A 20,008-nucleotide genomic window follows, 5' to 3' on the forward strand; every position below is an offset into this window, starting at 1 on the left:
CCTCATATATATAGGGTGAGCTCTATCTTCCTGTCATTATCTCCAAGGTGAACTAATCACTAGTTAAGAAATATCTTTTAGAGCTTACAATGTACCAAGTTCAACCTAAGCTAGGTTTTAGGGACAGGAAAATAAAATTCCTGCCTTTAAGACTTGGAATTTATTGACAAACAGACATCTGAACAGACAATTAAAATATAGTAAAGAAAAAGCCATGGTAAAGATGTGCATAGGTGCTAAGACTTCTGGAAGAAAAGCTTCTGAAAAGATAAGAATCTAGAATGAAAAAGTAGGATTAAGCCAAAAGTAAAATGGGGGAAAGTAAGTCACATAAGAGATAATTAAAAGCAGTGGTGTTTATGGAGTATAAAATAAAAGAAGAATTTGCAGAGATAGGTAGGAGTTGTGTGATAGAGAAACTCAAATGACTTGATAAGGAAGCCATAACTCATCTTGCAGGTGATGAAAATCCAGTAAAAATGGTAGTTCTTAAACTTTTTTGAGCCAAGGATTATTTTGAAAATCTGGTTGAAGTTATTGTCTCCCTGTCCAAAAAGAGCACATCTGCCAAAAACTTTTCATTCCATTTCTTGTGAATTATTGTGATTCTCATAAAACCTGCCCACAAACCCTCTAAAAATACTAATGTTAAGATCTCTTGCACTAAAATACTTAGACCATTAGAGTAATATGGTTGGGTTTGTTTTGAGTATGCTGGTAGCCATATGGAAAATGGATTTTTGGAGGGCCAGTTTCTAAGTATGACTATCTGTGAGGACATGACATAATAATCTAGGTAAATCAAAATAAGCAACAATACTATAGTAATGTATAAAGAAGTGATGGATTCAGGACATCTCCTTAGGAGGTGTAATTAGCAACACTGCAACTGATTAGCCATGTGGGATGCAAAACAGGGTGATGATGAAAATTAGTTTGCTTTTGGATATGTTGCCTTTGAGATGCTCATGGTGCATCCAAGTAAAATGTCCTTACAAAAATTTGAGCTGAGGATTCTAGATAAAGATTTGAAAAATAGCGATCTCTATGTGGCTAAAACCATGAGTAGATGAGCTGATTCAGGGAGGTGGTGTAAAAAAGAGTGGGAAAAGAGTGTTCATACAAAGTACAGTTGAAAGTTAAATAAAAACAAGGTGTGAAAAGCTCCTGTTTTATATGACAATTAGAAGGTTAGAGAGTCATTTCATTTCAGAATGGTAGAGACACAAACCAGATTAAAATAAGTTGAGGGATGAATGAAAACGGTGGAAGCAAAGATGCTGAATGAAGAATATTTAGGGAGGTTGGCTCAAAGAAGGATGACCAAGAAAAAGCAGCTGTTAAATGTTTGGGATAACTATGGGAGGGATTTTGTTTTGTGTTTGTTTGTTTTTTAAGGCTGAAAGACAAATGAGCTTGCTTCTATGCTGTGGGAAATGAACAGTGGAGATGAACAGAATCAATTGTAGTGGATAAAATAAATTAAGGTCCAAGAAGGGACCTTGGGACCCCTTGGGATTCAAGGATTCAAATCACCAGTCTAAGTGGATGGTCTAAGCCTTACACAAGAGAGAGAGCCCCTCACCCTTTGTGAATTGGCAAAGTGGTAAATACTGGTTGGGGTGAAGGTAATTCTGTAGGTGCTGTGTGAGGGAGAGTAGCAGATTTTTATTCCTTAACATACAGTTTTTCTAGGTGACCTAAAAAAGAGGTTATAGTTTTGTAAAGATTTTGAAAGGAATGGAAGACAGACAACCAAGAAGACCAAGTTTAAAGTTGGGGACCATTGACTTGTAACTCACCAATTCTAGAGTGTCCGATTTTCTCCAGCATTGCCCCAGGTGCACATGTGTAGGAAAATGATGGATTAATACAAAATTAGGGTCTGGTTGGTCAGTAATGACAGGAGGATGTAGGTTCATGGGAACTGAGGACCACAAGTCCCAGCTGCGTAGTGCAGAACTGGAGTCAGGAGAGGCCAGATACCTCGGAGAAAATAGAAACTGGAGACCTGTATTTGATTGAAGAGAAAGTGTGAAGGATAGCGAGTTTGTAAAAGAGCCTAAAAGAGGCGAGAGTTTGTCGTTAGAAAACAGAACATTGGGTTTAAATATTGCTGATACGGACCAATTTGGGGTTGTCTGTCCTTGGGCTAGGGAAGGTGAAGTAGAAGGAAAGATCTCCAGATTTGAAATAAGGGATTTGAAATTAGTGGGTAGATACACAAGAACATGAAAAGCATTCAAGATAATAGTGACTTGAGTTGAAGAAGAAAAGTTTGAGCCTGAGCAAAGTCTTTACAGGGAGAAAGAAGGAAGGTTAATATTTCAAATTCTGTGTTATCTGAGGTCAAGGGATTAGGCAGTCTCCTTTGGAGAGGAGGCGCTGTCATGGTCTTAGAGGAAAAAAGGGATTTAATGTTCTGAGAAGACAAAAGGGTTTTGATGATGACAAGAAGGAGCAGGAAGCATTTTGTTTAGGGACTGAGAATGCAGAAGAGTGTTTCATATGGAAAAGGTTTTAGAAAGCAGAGAAAAGACTTGGGAGTATAAGTAAAACTCTTGTAGTGTAAAGAAAAAACAGATTGAACTTTTATTAAGACTGTATTTCCCGGACTTGCCCACATAACCCTTGTTTGCATAGTGCCTATTAACCTCTTACAGAAGTAGTGCTGTGTGGATTACAGCTCGGGAAACATTGGCAGAGCGCTCAAGGATAGCAGGGCTGCGAAGCATTCCACAATGCAATTGCTGCCAAATCACGGTAAATCCACCTCTTAAGGTATCTGGAGAGCAGTGTTTGGACAAAGATGAGCCAGCTCCAAGGCCACCCAGTTTGTTGGGTTGTTTGCATGGCCATTTATCTTTTGGACTCAGCAAAATTGAAGTCTGTGGAATCAGGGTCATTTGTAATTTATTTACATCTCTACAACATTAGGCTTATTACGGAGTATGTTAATAAATACTAAATATTTTTATGGAAGCTTTCAATAAGCAAAAAAAAATTACAACTTAGTTTTTATTTTTTGCTTCTTTCTGCCTTTGTTGGATATTTATTTTCCATTTAGGTTTTTTGAGATACCTAAATTGAGATACCTAGATGTGTTGACGTTCATTGCCAATTTTGAATGATAAATTTTACTTATACCTTTCATATCACTTGTTTCTACATACTTTCTCTCTTTGAAACTTTGATGAAATGGTCCTAGATAAAGAAAATGCAGAAAAGAATATTTGATATTGTAGATTAGTAAAGTATTTAATATTGGAAATAAACAAAATAAGAAGAGATAATGGTCAGATTTAACATGTAGTTAAATCATTCATTTAAAAGTGATGCTGCTCTTTCGAAGTAAAATTTAAAACCTTAATTCAAAGTAAAGTCAATCAAAAAATATAAATTCACATATATTTGATCAAAAAGTGTTATGACTCTCAGGAAATTACCCTTGATAATTCTTTAATTAGCTTATGTAATACAGTAAATATGGTTTTGTGTATAAAAGGTAACATGTGAGTATTACTGTGTACTATATACAAAAATGTACAAAATTTAACACTGAAAAAAAATGAAAATATAATTTATAATATTTATAATTACACAAAAGATAAAGAGTCATACATATATGCTTTAAATTGCAAAAGTAAGATGCAAATTATTTTGTGATTCCACTGTGGTATATAAAAGCAAAGATGTAAAATAGTTGAAAAGTTGAACTTTTGAGCAGGGTGCAGGTGTGAATTGTACTTAAGTTTGTATTTTTAAAAATAGTAATGCTATTTGTTATGCCTTTATTAATAGTCTCCTGTGAGGGCACTTGCCAGTAGCTCAATGCAAGAAAAAAGTAAGGCACTGATAGAAACTTCCAATCTCTGGATTATTTGATACATTATCCTCCAACATTAGCAGACCTTATTCTTAGGACAGAGTTCCAACAATGATGGATAACCACTCTTCTGATAGAGTGGTTTCATAGTATAATATAAATCCAGACTGTTTGAATTAGGTATTGCTAGTCTCACTATAGAAAGGTGCATACAGAAGCTCAGAAATATATTGCCCTGAAAGTATCCATGGGTCTTCCCTTCCTGAAGACCCAGCGTCTTGGAGAACCCCGGGCAGTCATACGTATTAGGAATCTTCACTGCCAGTGTTGAGACTTACCTTGATGTGCAGGCCTTTAAGCTCAAGTTTGGTTAACGTGGAGAACTGTGTTTGATAAGCTGCTATGTAGAAACCCTCTTCTGCCCCTGGACCCAGAAGCCAGGAGAGTACTCTGTGTGGGACTCTTGCTCTTCTTCCACTCACTTCCCCGTTGTAGTTTCAGTGAAAACATTTGCTTACAAACCTTCCTCCAGTGAGGCTGAGAAAAAAAGCAGATTCTGCCTACACTAATCTTGCCATGAACATAGGAGAAAAGATGATGAAAGACTTCTCCTTAAAGGTTAGAAAAGCAAAAACACTATATGACAAATGCTTTAGTAAAACTTTAATTCCCTTGTGAGGAAGCAAGTCTGATTTTAAGTTTAGAAGCGATGTCCTCGTAGTATATAGTTCTCATTTCACAATTCAACACTATTTGAGGTTTCAATGACCATTTTTAATTATTTAGGCTTCAAGGAGATAACCTGGCAGAAAGGACAGAAGAGACGTCACAAGTACTTCTTTCTCCAGATGAAATAGTCCCAGATTCTTTGGGTAAGTTTTAAATCCAACAATATTTACTGTAACTTTAGTGGCACTTGAAGATTAGAAAGAAAGAAAGAAAGAAAGAAAGAAAGAAAGAAAGAAAGAAAGAAAGAAGCTAAAACCAAAGATCTCACCCCACACCAAATCATGGTAATGGCCATTCACATGTCCACCATTCCCTCAGGCTGTGTGCGTCAGGAGGTTAAGGGCAAAGGAGAAAGGAAGCAGGATGTGTGGATTCTTAGCAGCAGCCTCTTAATGTCTGTGCCTGTTTTAGGTACAAACAGGTCAACTATATGTTGGCTACTCGCCAAATTTTGTCCCTAATTTCAGCTTGCTTTTGTAATGTACATTGCATATTCTCATTTTCACATCATTGAACCCTTCAGCCTTGCCTGCCAGAATGTCAACATCATACTTGGTTTTCCTCCCTCTGTCTCAGCCCTATATTAAGTTGGCCTCGAATCATGTCAGTGTTACCTCAGAATTCCCCCTCCAAGCCAGCCTCCTCCTCATTTCCCCTGACACTGCCTAGTCTGTGTTTTCGTCCTCTTCCTCTGCCAAGGGTAACAAACCTGTAAGTAGGCACTCCTTGTACTATCTTATCTCTTTTTAGTTCATTAGCTTTCTAAACATGAAGATGCTTATTTCATTCTATTTTCTATGGGACAAAATTCAAACTCCTTCACACAGGATATTAAGATCATGTCAGGGCACTTCAAAATGTTGCCTGAATAAGTAAATAAGTAGTGTAATGCCACGACAATGACGTCTAAGATAAATCACTGCATCATTATTCAGTATTCTAACTCGATGCAGTTGTTAAATCCAATTGGGCTAGTTAGAAAAGAGACTATAGAAAAATATTTTCCTTACATTTGGATAGAGAAGGACATATTAAAGAAGATGGGAAAACACGGGATACAGGAGTGCTGATGCATAGGGGCACTTGTACCCCAATGTTTATAGCAGCACTTTCAACAATAGCCAGATTATGGAAAGAGCCTAAATGTCCATCAACTGGTGAATGGATAAAGAAGTTGTGGTTTATATACACAATGGAATACTACGTGGCAATGAGAAAGAATGAAATATGGCCTTTTGTAGCAACGTGGATGGAACTGGAGAGTGTGATGCTAAGTGAAATAAGTCATACAGAGAAAGACAGATACCTTATGTTTTCACTCTTATGTAGATCCTGAGAAACTTAACAGAAGACCATGGGGGAGGGGAATGAAAAATAAAAAGTTTAGAGAGGGAGGGAGCCAAAGCATAAGAGACTCTTAAAAACTGAGAACAAACTGAGGATTGATGGGGGGTGGGAGGGATGGGAGGATGGGTGCTGGGTACTGAGGAAGGCACCTGTTGGGATGAGCACTGGGTGTTGTATGGAAACCAATTTGGCAATAAATTTCATATTTTTTTTAAAAAAAGAATAAGGTGGGAAGAAATCCCTTAACATTAAAAACAGTATTTTAATTCAACTAGAGTATTAAGAATTCCTGTTCATCAAGAGATGTCTGAAATAAGTAAATTGATAAGCCATAAAATAGCAAAATACACTTACAACATATTTGTCACTGATTAAAGATTAATATTTAGAATACATAAACAATGTACAATTTAATAAAGATCAACAAACCAATAGAAAAATAAGCAGCAGATACGAATAGATATTTCACAGAAGAGGAAACACAAATGGCCAATGAGCACATGAAAAATGCTTGACTACTTTAGTAATCAAGGAAAGGCAAATTAAGACCATAGAAGGATGCTGTTTTACAATCTTTGGCTTGTGCCAAGGCAAAGGCAAAGGCAAGTGCTGGTGAAGACAGAGATCAAAGGAAACTCATACACTATAGGTGGGGTATAAACAATTTTGGAAACAGTTTTCCATTATTTTAAAATCTTGAATATTCATACACTCTAAAGCTCAGAAACTCTACTTCTGGGTGAATATCCTTGAGAAACAAGTCTCCTGTACCATAAAATGTGAACAAACTTTGTTGATATGCTGGTGGACAGGAAAATGGATACACTGTGGAATTATTGCATTATAGAAAACTGCGTTTCAAGTACACATATAGGATGAATGAAATCAGAAGTGTGCTGGTAAATGTTAACACAGCTTTCTTTGGAAAGAAAGCCCTGATTTGTAGAGATTGATGCTTTCGATGATGTAAATACTCTCACCATATCTGATTTAAAGCAACTGATCTGAAAATGACAGTGGGTCTTTCAATTCAGTATGGGCAAGTCACAGCTCTCAATTGAACAAGTCTTAAAAGCATAATATTGATTGAACAAAAGTAAGTCATAGAATGCATTTTTGTAAAGCTCAAAACTAGCAAATCTAATTAATATCTTCTTTAGGAAAATATACATAAGTGATAAAACTATATTTAAAGAAGGAAATTAAAGACTCAAGATGATGGATGTCCTCAAGGGATAAGGGAAACAAGGAGATGGGATAAGGAAGGTGCTCACAGGTATATGTAGGTTGCTGGAAATGTTCTAATTCTTAAGTTAGGAGGTGGTTTGAGGTGTTTAGCACTGTGCTTTGTAACCTAAATATACTATATATATTATATATATACACACACACACACACACACATATATATACATATACACACACACACACACACACACACACATATATATATATATATATATATATATGTATATGTATATATATGGTATACAATTGGCCCTTGAACAATGTGGGTATTTGGGGTGCCAATCCCCTGAACAGGCAAAAATCTGAATATAACTTTTGAGTCCCTAAAAACTTAACTGTTAATAGACTACTGCTGATCAGAAGTCTTACCGATAATATAAACAGTTAACACATATTTTATACGTTGTATGTATTATATACTATATTCTTATAGTAAAGTAAGCTAGAGAAAAGAAAATGTTAAGAAAGTCATAAGAAAAATATATTTATGGTACCGCACTGTATTTATTGAAAGAAATCCTGTGCAAGGGGACCCATACAGTTGAAACTCATGTTATCCAAATGTCAACTGTATATACTTTTTTACATGTCAAATATTAACAACATTAAACATTAAAAAACAAAAAAACAGGGGCGCCTGGGTGGCTCAGTTGGTTGAGCATCCGACCTCAGCTCAGGTCGTGATCTCACGGTCCATGGGTTTGAGCCCCACATCAGGCTCTGTGCTGACAGCTCAGAGCCTGGAGCCTGTTTCAGATTCTGTGTGTGTGTCTCTCTCTCTGACCCTCCCCCGTTCATGCTCTGTCTCTCTCTGTCTCAAAAATAAATAAACATTAAAAAAATTAAAAAAAAACAAAAAAACTAAGTATTGTGGAACATAAACCAATGTGAAGGTAGCACAATGCAGGAAATGATAATAGTTTCTATATACCTAAATCTCTTGCAGTACTGATGAGATTACACACTACCATGATAGACCTTTAACACTGACAGTGAAAGTTGAACAATGTGGTGGTACTAGGAGCATGGAGGACCCAGGTTGGCCGTTTGGTGACACTGTAGCTTTTGGAGTGTCTGGCTTGGTCTCACTGGTAGTCTTGCATGTGTACCTTTACGTAAGCCATCCTTTCCTGATTCATAGTAAGTTCTTTCTCCTTCCCTCTGCCTATTCAGATCCTATGTTCTAAGATCATGTCAAGTCTCCCTGGTGCCTAGCCCCCACCAATGTTGTTTGTTTGTTTGTTTCTTTGTTTTCTTTTTCCTTAATAGTTTTTTTTAATTACTTCTTGTGTTTTCTTCTCACTCGATTGGATTATATGCTTCTTGAGGTCCTCTTGTGTTCCCCATTATGCCTGTATAAAACTAGACACAAAACAGATATTACTTAATTACTGGCTTTTTAATTTTATCAAAACCACTGAAATCCACTAATCCACCAAGGAGATATATATCCTTCTACAATCACATTTGCATAATAACTGAGTATTGTAGGGATTTAATTTTTTTTGGAAAATTTAACGATGCATCATCACTAATATGTGGTTGATTATACCTATTTGCATCCACTGGAGGAAAAATATTCATTAAGTTCCTTTCTTGAATTTCTTACACCCTGGATTTTTCACATTCAAATATTCGTAGACCTAATCAGCAAATGACAAAATATAAGTTTCTGATTCAGTACACTCTTTTTCACTTAAGTTAGATCATTAGATTCAGTTATTAAATATTTTTGGCATTATCCAAATGTGCTGATGTGATTTTTATGTGAACTGTACATCCAAATTGAGCTTGGCTCAGTAAACATACATATTTTTATGTGTAGGTATAACTTTCTGCATAAAAAACCTGTTGTGACATAAAACAGGAAGAGTAAAAATAATGAGAGGAAGAAATTGGATATACCTAAACATTGTGATAAACTCTACAGATTTCTAGGTTCCTGCCTGCATGCCCAGTCAACCACACTGGCTAAGCTTCTATTCTGAGTGCTGCCAGATACTCTTAGATTTTGAAAAAAATTACTTTATCTTCCTATCCTTTGGCTTCTTCTTCTCTAAAATGAAAAGACAAGACAAACTCTCTAATATTGAGAAACTTAGGTACTCATTTCCCCCTCCATGTGATTGAAAAAAGCTCAAAGTTCATTGTTTGTATTTTGAAAATCATTTATACTTTATTAGTAAGTAAGTAAGTATACTTTTATACAGAAGTTGTTCTGGAGCAGACAGAGCAAAAAAGCTTGCACATATGTACCCACCAATTACTGTTAATAACCAGTGAGCTCAGAACACTTAAAAAATAGAGTATGCTCCTCCATGCATTAAATGCTAAGATTTTATTTTCATGATGTCTATTGTCCCTACTGGTATATTAGACTGATATTTTGGCACTGTATTTGGACTATTTACAAGGGTCCTTTCAACTCAATACTGTTTAGTATGGTCAGATATATAAATTTGCAAATATTGTGGTAGCACTTCATAATTGTTCCTCTAAACTAAGTTGAATGGACCTCTCTATATTGTAGATCTCACTGGATATGGCACCAGTAACCAGGAAGAATTCAACCAAAACAAGAACAGAACAGAATGTAAAACCAAAGAAAGCTACCACTACCTTCCCTTTATAAATACTAATTTCTCTTTAAAAAATTAATCCTGTAAAGGTATTCAAATATATTCTGAGAGAGATAGTCATAGAAAATTATCTTGCTCAACTTGTTTTGAAAGCATGAAGTTGAATACCTGGCACAGAGGTATTTATTGAATTTAAATGAATATACAAATACACAAATAAGTGGATGAATGAATTGATTAGTACATACATGCATCAAAAATCAAACAGAATGACAATACTCTTTAAAATTAACTCACTGAGAAGAACTTCAGAACTCACTTATAGTGTGGTATTTCTAAATTTAAAAATCAACAAATTCACAAGAGGGTTGGTTTTCTTTTTCAGTATATGAAATAATTTGCTTTGTAATATTGAATAGAACATTTTAATATTATTTACTAAGTCAATATTCTACTTACATAATACTTTCAACACATAAGTGAAACAAAAATTAGTGAGTAAATACCAAAATTACACTATTATTTGCTCTCACAGTTATGTAGAATATAATTCATCTTTGCAGGACTTAAATTATGCTAATTTATACATTCTAATTTAAATAATCTACCTACTGTCACCCTTACAACTGGGTTTTAGTAGATAGAGGTTCAAGTACTCATCATAAATGAATTAATATTTTTGAACTTGGTGTAATTCTCATCATCTATGTTGATTTTATCAACAAAAATTTGCTTCTTTTTTATGTCATTGTTCTGTTTGGAAGGGCAGTAGATAACATTTTAAAATTCATCTACAACTGGAGAAAATATGTCATTCTCCCAAAGTTAGTTTTATGTTGGAAAGAATTATGTGTTCTAAAATGAAATCTACATTTACATCTAGATAAACTATGTGCATTGGGATTTAGTAATTTTTCTTCTTGAACCTAAAACTCTGAATTATTGGAGACAGAGCTCCATGGTTCAAAAGCTATGATTATGGATTTGTGCTAAGCTTTCCATGGTCTCCCTGGTCTTAGGTGACCGTTAAGGGTTTGAAGGATTTAATGCTCTGATATTTTTCCCAGAGTGCACATTTTATGCAGCAGACAAAATCTGCCTGCATATGTATGTGAATCTAAAGGAAAGTCTTTAGGGAATCATGGCTCTTTCAAATATTAATAAATATAAGAAATCAATTTTAAAAGTTTCCAGTGATTTAAAATACCCTCCTCTTAATTGATTTTTAAAATTTGAATAGAAGGTTATTAAAACACAAAGTCTTTCTAATGCTCCACATATCTATACTTATTGCAGAATTATTTATAACCCTTAGAATTCCTTGTTATCATTAACTTAACTCAGCAGATATATGGGAAGGCTTGCCATCATTTTATTCGTGTATTTGAAAGCCAATACTCACTCCTCAAGGCGAGTCAGGCTAAGTAATTACAACTTCTCGCTTGATACTTAAAATGGAAAACCCACCACCCTTTAATAGTATGTGCCTTTCTCCAAACTTTTCATAATTTGCCATCCCATTTAATAAGGAGAACGCAAATCTGTGCTTAAGTATAGCACCGATATATTTTGGCTTAAATATAGCCAAAAATAAGGGGAGAAAAGATAGTTGGTAGATAAAACAAACAAATATAAAATTATAAGACAGAAAATGGACATTAAATAAAAGTTCCAACAATGAGCTGAATCATCCACCAAAAGAAAGCTTGCTCTAACATAACTGTAGCTGTTATACATTTTTGATTTCATTGTGCCATTCTAAATTAGAAATACGGAACATTTTTCGTATGTTGTCTTTAAGCTAAATAAATAACATTCTACACTTTATTCTAGCTCACAGACACTACAATTTTTCAATAACCAATTCAGTCATTTTAATATCCTTCTCATAATAGGTTCATGTATCACAGTGTTAGTAAGCAATATGTGACAATAATATATTCATTCTTTTTGTAAAAAATAGATTCTTTACCAGGGACTGAAGAAGCACTAATGGAAGAGGGGGAAGAATTTGAGAAAGCGTCTAAATTGACAGGACCTGTAAGTACACTCATTTTCTTACTTTTTTTTTAATTCCTAAAACTAATGTATATTACCAATAGGAAAATCTAAAAGGAATAGGAAATAATATTCTTTAAATTGAGAAGTATCTTCAGATGTGCATCTGGTATATCCCACATAGTCATGCTGAGTGCTTGTATCAGTAGGTGGTCACCTCGATTACAGGTATACAAGTGAGGCTGGACTTAGCTCTTTCAGCAATTGGGGAAAAAGATTTGAATAAGTTAGGAAAAACTAAGTTCTGCTTATTAACTGCTGGTTTGTGCATGTGAATATTCTAAAAGATTATGAGCTGCCATGCTAACCTTCATTATGTTTAACTATACACATCTTGATAAAAATCATATGTTTTGCATATCCTGAATGTTTACATATAACATAAGCTTACTATTATTGGTTGTGAAGTCTTTGTGATAGTTTTTGCTACACTGTGTCTCTTCAATAGGGTAGATTGGGAGAAAACCATTAGGTTTAAGATTTTCAATCAAATTTAGTGTTAAAAGAATAAACACAGAAAACATAAAATCTGCATGTAAATTCTAAATATAAAGTTCATGAAAGACTTTAAGTTGCTATCAAAGTCTTGCATCATCTTAAATTTAATATTTAAACTGGGTTTATACACTACAATATTCTCCTCATTAGCCTGCTAAGGCAGCTGTAACAAAGCACCACAGACTTGGGGTGGGCTTAAACAACAGAAATTTCTTTCTCACAGCGCCGGAGGCAAAAGTCTGAGATCTGAGTCTTAAGACTGGTTTCTTCTGAGGCCTCTCTACTTCCTCTTAACTGATCTCCAGATATTAAAAGCTGGTAGCATCTCTCATCTGAGACTTTTTTTTTTCAGCCAAAACACAATCTGTTCTTTCAACAAATTCTTACACTGTAGTTTTCAAAGATTTCAGTACCTCTGATACTTTCTCTGAGCATATTCCTGTTTGCCAAGCTCCACTGTGAAGTGTTGGTTCTGCCACAACCAAACCCAGGGTTCCGAATAGTGTTCCCACATCAGAAAGTATCACTGGGGACGCAGTTGATACAAATATTATTTTTGGATTATAATCTGGGGTTTTATTAACTTTTTAAAAAGGAACTTTCTGGCATTTATAAAATTCAGAATGTTTGGATAATCTCATGATGACAAAGGCATGTCACCATTCAGGTGGTGACAATGTTTCATTCATTACTGTTTGCAAACAGTTTTTAATCATCTGTGAATTTTGCCAAAGTCCAGGTATCTCCCTCATATGTAAAAGAATGCCACTAGACTCTTTTCCTAATCACTTTCTAAAATCAAGATAGATCCTGTCCCATAGTATTTGGCTTGCCTACTAATCCCTAATAACCCAAAGGGGTTATTACCCAAGTGATTTCAAACTGACCCTGAGAGATTTTCGCTTTCTTTTCACAGGGCTCACAAAGTGCTTTCCTAATGCAAAGATTTGTTCTACGCCAATTTAGCTTGTTTTCACTTATCAGTTATTAGACTTTGGATTCTTAAAGATTCTACGATTCTATTTAATGTCAAAATAACTAATTCTTTTGAGAAGTATGCCGAATATAAATAATACATGTATAAATTTATATCAGGACCCTGAACATAATTTCTACTTGACAGCTGCTTTTATTACGAAGAAAACATGGATTACAAAAAAATTCAGATGATACTTTAGAAGCAAAATCCCTAAATAATATTTTTTAAGATTGTATTTTTGGTAAATCAAAGAGAAAATTGTGGCTTTATCTAAATATTAATGGAGAATTGGAAGGAAGCTAAACTTTTTTCGTTATTACCGTAAGAAATGCAAAATACTTCAAAGCAAATTTTGAGTCACATCCTGTAAAAATATAAACATGCCACAAATGTTGAAATCCATCTAGAGTAGTTTCAACACATGCTGTCTTATTTGCTAACTTTCCATGTTGGGCATTGGATATTAATAAGTAGGTAAAAGACTCTTGAAAACTGTTTTCCCCAGTGGCTTAACTTGTGTTTAAAATATTTTGTGAATATTTGAATGAGGTAAAGGCAACATTTGGATTTACATTTTTATCCTCCCCCAAATAAACAGGTCATTTTTTTGAAATTTCCCTTTCCTCCTCCTCCTTCTGCATTCTGAAATGTCTCTTAGCATATGTACATGTTATGAAGTTTAAAGCTAGATGTGCCAGATAAATCTATTTATTAAAAATGAACCAGCAAAAAGAGACTCTTAGGAAGAAAATACCAAGCAGCAGATTCTGATTATGGCCTTTAGCTCACAAATAGAGTACAGACATTTTTTTTAGATCAATGATCCATAAAGATTTAATGTCAATGATTTTTTAATTTCACAATTTCTATATCTTTCTCAATCTTAAAAATTGTATTTTGTTTTGAAAGTATGAAACACATATATGAGTCTAAGGAGAAGATGAAAAGATAATTTAAAAAGGCATTTAACATTCAACATCTTACTTTTTTTTTTCTTTGTAAATCTCTTCTTTAACTTATTCTTTAGTCAATACCGATCAGCCCATCATGAGCAGATTCCCATAAGATTTTATGTAAGTAGACATCATTTCCTAAAGTAGAAGAAAAATTTTAGAAAGGACTCCTGTAGGGAAAGTTTTCAGGAGGTACTAAAAGTTCTATTTTGAGTACATTTTCCTTGTGAAGAGCTTCATCTATTGATGAGTTATGTTTAACTACAATGATAGTAGTAATAATAATGCTACCACATATTTCTACAATATTTTTTGTTAAGCATTTTTACATACTTAATATCAATTGTCTCTGAATTTTGCAAGTCCTTATGTATGTAGGATGGACAACCCTTCAGTGAAATCAATAGTACTCTAAGTTTTAGGTGAGTATACCGAGCTTCCAAAAGATCTGGTGATTTGTCCCATGTCACACAGAGAAGACAGAACTGAGACTTCTATTTCCCAGTGCCTCAAACTCTCATGGAACTTGTCGCGTCCGTACAGTAACTAAGGCTCTAGGGTCACTATTAAATAGCACATATAAATATAGAAAAGATGAAAATTAGGCCATTATCAGCCACCAATATCAAAGGTAGAATTATTCATTAGATTAAGTAGATAGTATAAAAGTAGAAGTTTGAGGTACCGGATCATGACAGGCAGATTTTTTATAATATTTATATTTTTTAGTTTATTTATTTATTTTGAAAGAGACAGAGAAAGTGTGAGCAGGAGAGGGGCGGAGAGAGGGACAACCAGAATGCCAAGTTGAGAGCCTGGAGCTTTGATATGGGGCTCCAACTCATGAAACTGTGAGATCATGATCTGAGTCGAAATCAAGAGTGGGTCGCTTAACCGACCAAGCCACCCAGGCGACCCCATGACAAGTAGATTTTTATGAGTGGAAAGGATCAGTAAGTTTGGAACATAAAAGACTAGTTTTGCTTGGGTCCTTACTTACCGTAGGCGTCTGAGAAACCATTGCAGCATGATAAGAAGCGGGATCTTAATATTAGCGGGGGACTTGGAAGGAAAGGGAAAGGCAAAATAATAACACGTTTCAGAAAACATTCTTATGACAAACTTGATTCAAAAGTGACACAGGTGATTCTGGAATCATCTGGATTAGAGGCAAACTTGGATTACTTTTGATCTTGACTAATATTGTGCTTTGTTGGTTAGTAAATAAAAATTTTTGTTTAGTGATGTAGCGACAAGTGGATGGTGTCTCTCTGTCTCTTTCTCTTCATTGATTCTTTCTACTTGCACTCACAAGTAGTAAGGTGTAGACTTGATTGTCTGAAGTTGAAATATCCAACACATACCACATTTTCCCTATATCTCGTGAATATGAAGTTTAAAAAGAGTAAGTTTGGGTTAGATGTAAATATGATTCTCTTTTGATAACAACTATAATTGGAAGGCATGAAGATAAACACATGCAGACTTCTGGTAACACATACAACTGATGTACAAATTCGGAAAAGAATTTCGATAAGAAGAACATTGTTCTAAATGAATTTCTTTTTACTGGAAAAAAAATTAGGTGAATCAGTTGTGGTCAACAACACTTTATTCAGCCAATGAAGTGCATAGGTAGGCAGAGTTCCACCAGCATTTCTAGTCCCTGTCTGATTGTTAATTAGTACCGTGGAATCTTCTTTCAATAAATCCTGGGTGCCCTTGGGAATTACGTTAAAAGAAGAATTCCACTACATACATGGAGTACTGATTGCTGAGAATGAAAGGAAATTTTGCAATCTGCTAAAATCTTATGACTTTTTGCAATATGTAGGTTGCACAAACACCTTTTATTTCTCCGCTCTAGAAACCAACACACTGTTTTCAAGCCAAATAGTGTGTGTCCCCATGGAGATTCATTCCTTTTATCCCATTTCTTCTTGCCAGATCTTTATTTCTTCTCTCATAAGACATGCCAAAAAAGACATAGACATTTAAAAGATATAAAATTATAAGATTACCATGTAGACTTAACAAGAATTGTACCAGTTGCTTTCCAGTATAAACCACAGGTAAGAATATTTAGGGGACCATTAGACAATTTCTTTATGAATTTTGATACTCCTACTTTCTATCTTGTTTCTGACTAATATTCTTCCCTGCATGTAACCCTCCCTTCAGGAAAATTTCATCTTTTCATTCTTTTCTCAACTCAACTATTTAAATGTTTCCAGTAAACGTCTTCTAAATTCTTTTTCATACCCAAGTATAATTTCATGATAAATAAATATTGTTACACATATTTTGGAAGGTTTATAATTCTGTGTACATTGATTTAAATAGCTGGTCAATGGAAACAATGTTGAATGAACTGGCTAATGAACATGTTGCAATTTTTTCTCTTATTATGTGTGGAGAAAAAATAGACACCAAGTAGCATTTATGGAATTAAGACTAAGCAAATTTCAACTGTACTCTTGCAAAGTAATAAAGAGAAGAAATGGATGTCATTATCATCTCTCCAGATAGAACTAATAAGTTAGGGTGGATTTCATCTCTTGAAAGATACTGTGGACAAATTGCTGGCAACTAATTGTAGCAACGAATTGTCTGCTACGTAACAGCAATTAGTACGTGTTTTGCTCAACTCTGTAGGATTTTTACCATTTCTTTTTTCTTCTAGCATGGGGAATTTTGTTTGGTCTTTATCATCCACAGATCTAGGACACCAAAAATACTGCTTAAAATTAAGTACTATAGTAGGAAAGTTATCTGACTACATTTTGGAATCTAGTGAGATTTTTTCCTTTTGACATTTCAGGTCTGTTGATTTCTAACACATTGAAGATGGAAATATTTGCCTAAACCTATGCAAATATTATTTTTTAAAACACTTCTATGAATTTTTAAAATGTAACTTCTAAATGTTACATTGGCATTGGGGAAAAAATGGCCTAAGATGATAAATTATGACATAATAATTGTTAAAACATTGATTGTTTTAATTGTTTAATTTTGTTTTTGAGATAGTTGGAAGGAAGAATGACCTAATATGCACTGATGTAGAGCAAGAACAATTGATTTCTAAGCAAATCATAGGCATGCTGTTAATATCCTGAGGTCTCAACCCTCAATGAGTCCACTAATTCTTATAAATATGATGGGCAAAAGAGAAAATACATCTTGGCATTCTCAGTATTTTGACTTTATTGCTAATTCTTTTTTTAGGGTGAGAATAATTTATAAAGTAGCTAGAAATAACTCTAAATATAACATCTACATAGAAAAAAATGATAAAACTTCACTAAAAGATATAAAAATGACCTAAATATATATAAAATGTTGAGTGAGAAGATACTATAAAAATTAGCAATTTTCTTAAATTTTTACATTTAATGCAACTTCAAAATCTCAGCTTAATTTTCATAAACCTTGATAGATTCATTCTAAAATTCATAGAGGAAATACAAGGCCCAAATACCAAAGACTGTATGGACAGAAAAGAGTGATGAGAGTTGACCGGCAACACCAGAATTAACTACCGGTTCAGGAATAGACAAGGGGACCAATGGAACTAACAGACAAACAGCCCAAAAGGCTCATAGCAATATAGAATTTGCTAAATGAGACGGCTGACATTATAAATCAGTGGGCAAAGCGTAGAACATTCTACAATGCTGAGACAACATATATACAGGGAAAAGATGATACAGTTTAGAAATTTACCATACTTAAATCAAAATCCAGAGAGATTAAAGGCACATTATTTTTATTCTCAAGTTAGATAACTAGTGCTAATTCTTTATTAAAATGATTGCCAACTACTGAAAATTTCATTTTATTGGGGTGTAAATAGACTGAAGAGGAAAAAAAGCAATATGGATTATGTTTGTGTAGTGAGGTAAAAACCCTATATATACTCTGATTAGGAAATGTGCAGGGTGTGTGTTGAAATGGCCTATTTTTGTGCGAAACATATTAAGTTAATATTAAGTCACTTAGTGGAGATTAAAAAAAACAGGAAGATCCCCCAAAAAGGTTTTCATTTACATATCATCTTCTTCTTCAGCTAAGAAAACTACATAGATTGCATAAAAATGATTGGATGCAAACTGCTTCCTACAAAAGCTTAAACATCTGTGGGCTTCCTTTCCCTCTGAACCACAGTGATCTTACCAAGGTCATTTTTTTTCTTTTTTCTTTTCTTTTTTTTTTTTTTTTTCATATTATAAAAAGTGGTCACATATAAAGTTTGAGTGTCAGGAATGTGCTGATTCAAACTGAAAAAATACTATATATTTTGCTATTATGTTGACCTAACATGATGTATATTAAAAGAGCATTAGGAAAAAAATTTATTTTAGGCATTACGTTTGAAAGGATCTTGACTGTTGGGTCATACTGAATGACCATCCCTTTTTAATACAGTGAACTCTTTTTCTTCTTTTCCAAGCATCACAGATTTTTAAAGAGATTTCCAAATGTTAATAAAATATGAACATCAATCACAGCATTCAATGTGCAAAATATTTTTCAGCTACAATTTGCTTTAACTTTCTGGCATCTCTGTTACAGTTTTCTTTATTTCAAACTTGTTTATTTTTATTTCAAAAATATAATACTATTTATTGTATAAATTCTGGAAAACCCAGTAAAAATATAACTTAAAATCCAAAATCATGACATATAATGATGAATTGTTATGTTTTAGTTTTCCAGAATTTTTAAGCATGTATATGGGTAAACATGTCCTATCATAATAGGACTGTAGTCAACAAGCAACGTTACATTCTTCTTTACATAACATAATGACAATAGTCTCACATAAAATTCTTTGTAAATCTAATTTTACTACCTGTATATTACTGTATGCTTACCTGTTAAAAAATTTTTTTTAATGTTTATTTATTTTTGAGAGAGAGAGGGGAAGAGGCAGAGAGAGGGAGACAGAATCTGAAGCAGGCTCCAGGCTCTGAGCTGTCTGCACAGAGCCCGATGCAGGGCTCAAATTGTGAAATCATGACTTGAGCTGAAGTTGGATGTCTAACCGACCGACCTACCCAGTTGCCCCTATTCTTACCTGTTTTGGTATCAATTAGATCAATATCTGTATCTTTTTAAAGTTTAAGAATTTAATTTTAGTGTCAAACCATAACACAGAGATGTTATATTTGATTTAATGTTAGATTTTTAGTCTTAGGGATCTAGGCATTCCAGGCCTCCTGGTAACTGTTTTGAGGCCCATTCAGCTGCAAACAGACTATTCCAGACTCCACTGTGTGTTGTACAAGTATTATTTTCTATGTTTGGTTTGATGTGAAAAGGACTGAAAACACTGCTTTGGGTCACTTCTGAGATTTTGGGCTTGGACATAATGCTTTGGAGACCAACCATGCACAAAATCGTCAGTGTCTCAGTGTTTTCTTCAGGCCAGATTCTTTTAAAATTTTTTAAAAAAATATTTATTTATTTTTGAGAGACGGAGTAAGACAGAGTGCAAGCAGGGGAGAGGCAGAGAGAGAGACACAGAATCCAAAGCAGGCTCCAGGCTCTGAGCAAGCTGTCAGCACAGAGCCCGACATGAGGTTCGAACCCACAAACCATGAGATCATGAGCTGAAGTCAGATGCTCAACTGACTGAGCCACCCAGGCGCCCCTAACTGAGGCTAGATTCTCAAAAGAGTATGAACTATTTCAGGTTCTTGATGCATAACCAGAAAAAGTCCATTTGCCATTTTAACCAGAAATCTCCAAAACCCTTAATAGAATTAAGTATGCTCATGAATAAACAA

At 34.3% G+C, this 20,008-nt stretch overlaps 1 protein-coding gene across 1 annotated transcript in view; it reads left to right on the forward strand.

Annotated features, from left to right (window-relative positions):
* Positions 1-20,008, forward strand: part of CF2H8orf34 (chromosome F2 C8orf34 homolog) — a 408,213-nt gene that overhangs the window by 309,305 nt on the left and 78,900 nt on the right. Inside the window, 2 exon segments of the mRNA XM_060610698.3 lie at positions 4,613-4,698; positions 11,692-11,768. Coding sequence (XP_060466681.1) covers positions 4,613-4,698; positions 11,692-11,768 — 163 coding nt within the window.

This window comes from Panthera onca, chromosome F2, assembly GCF_046562875.1.
Source record: "Panthera onca isolate mPanOnc1 chromosome F2, mPanOnc1 haplotype 2, whole genome shotgun sequence".
Classification (NCBI taxonomy): Eukaryota; Metazoa; Chordata; class Mammalia; order Carnivora; family Felidae; genus Panthera; species Panthera onca.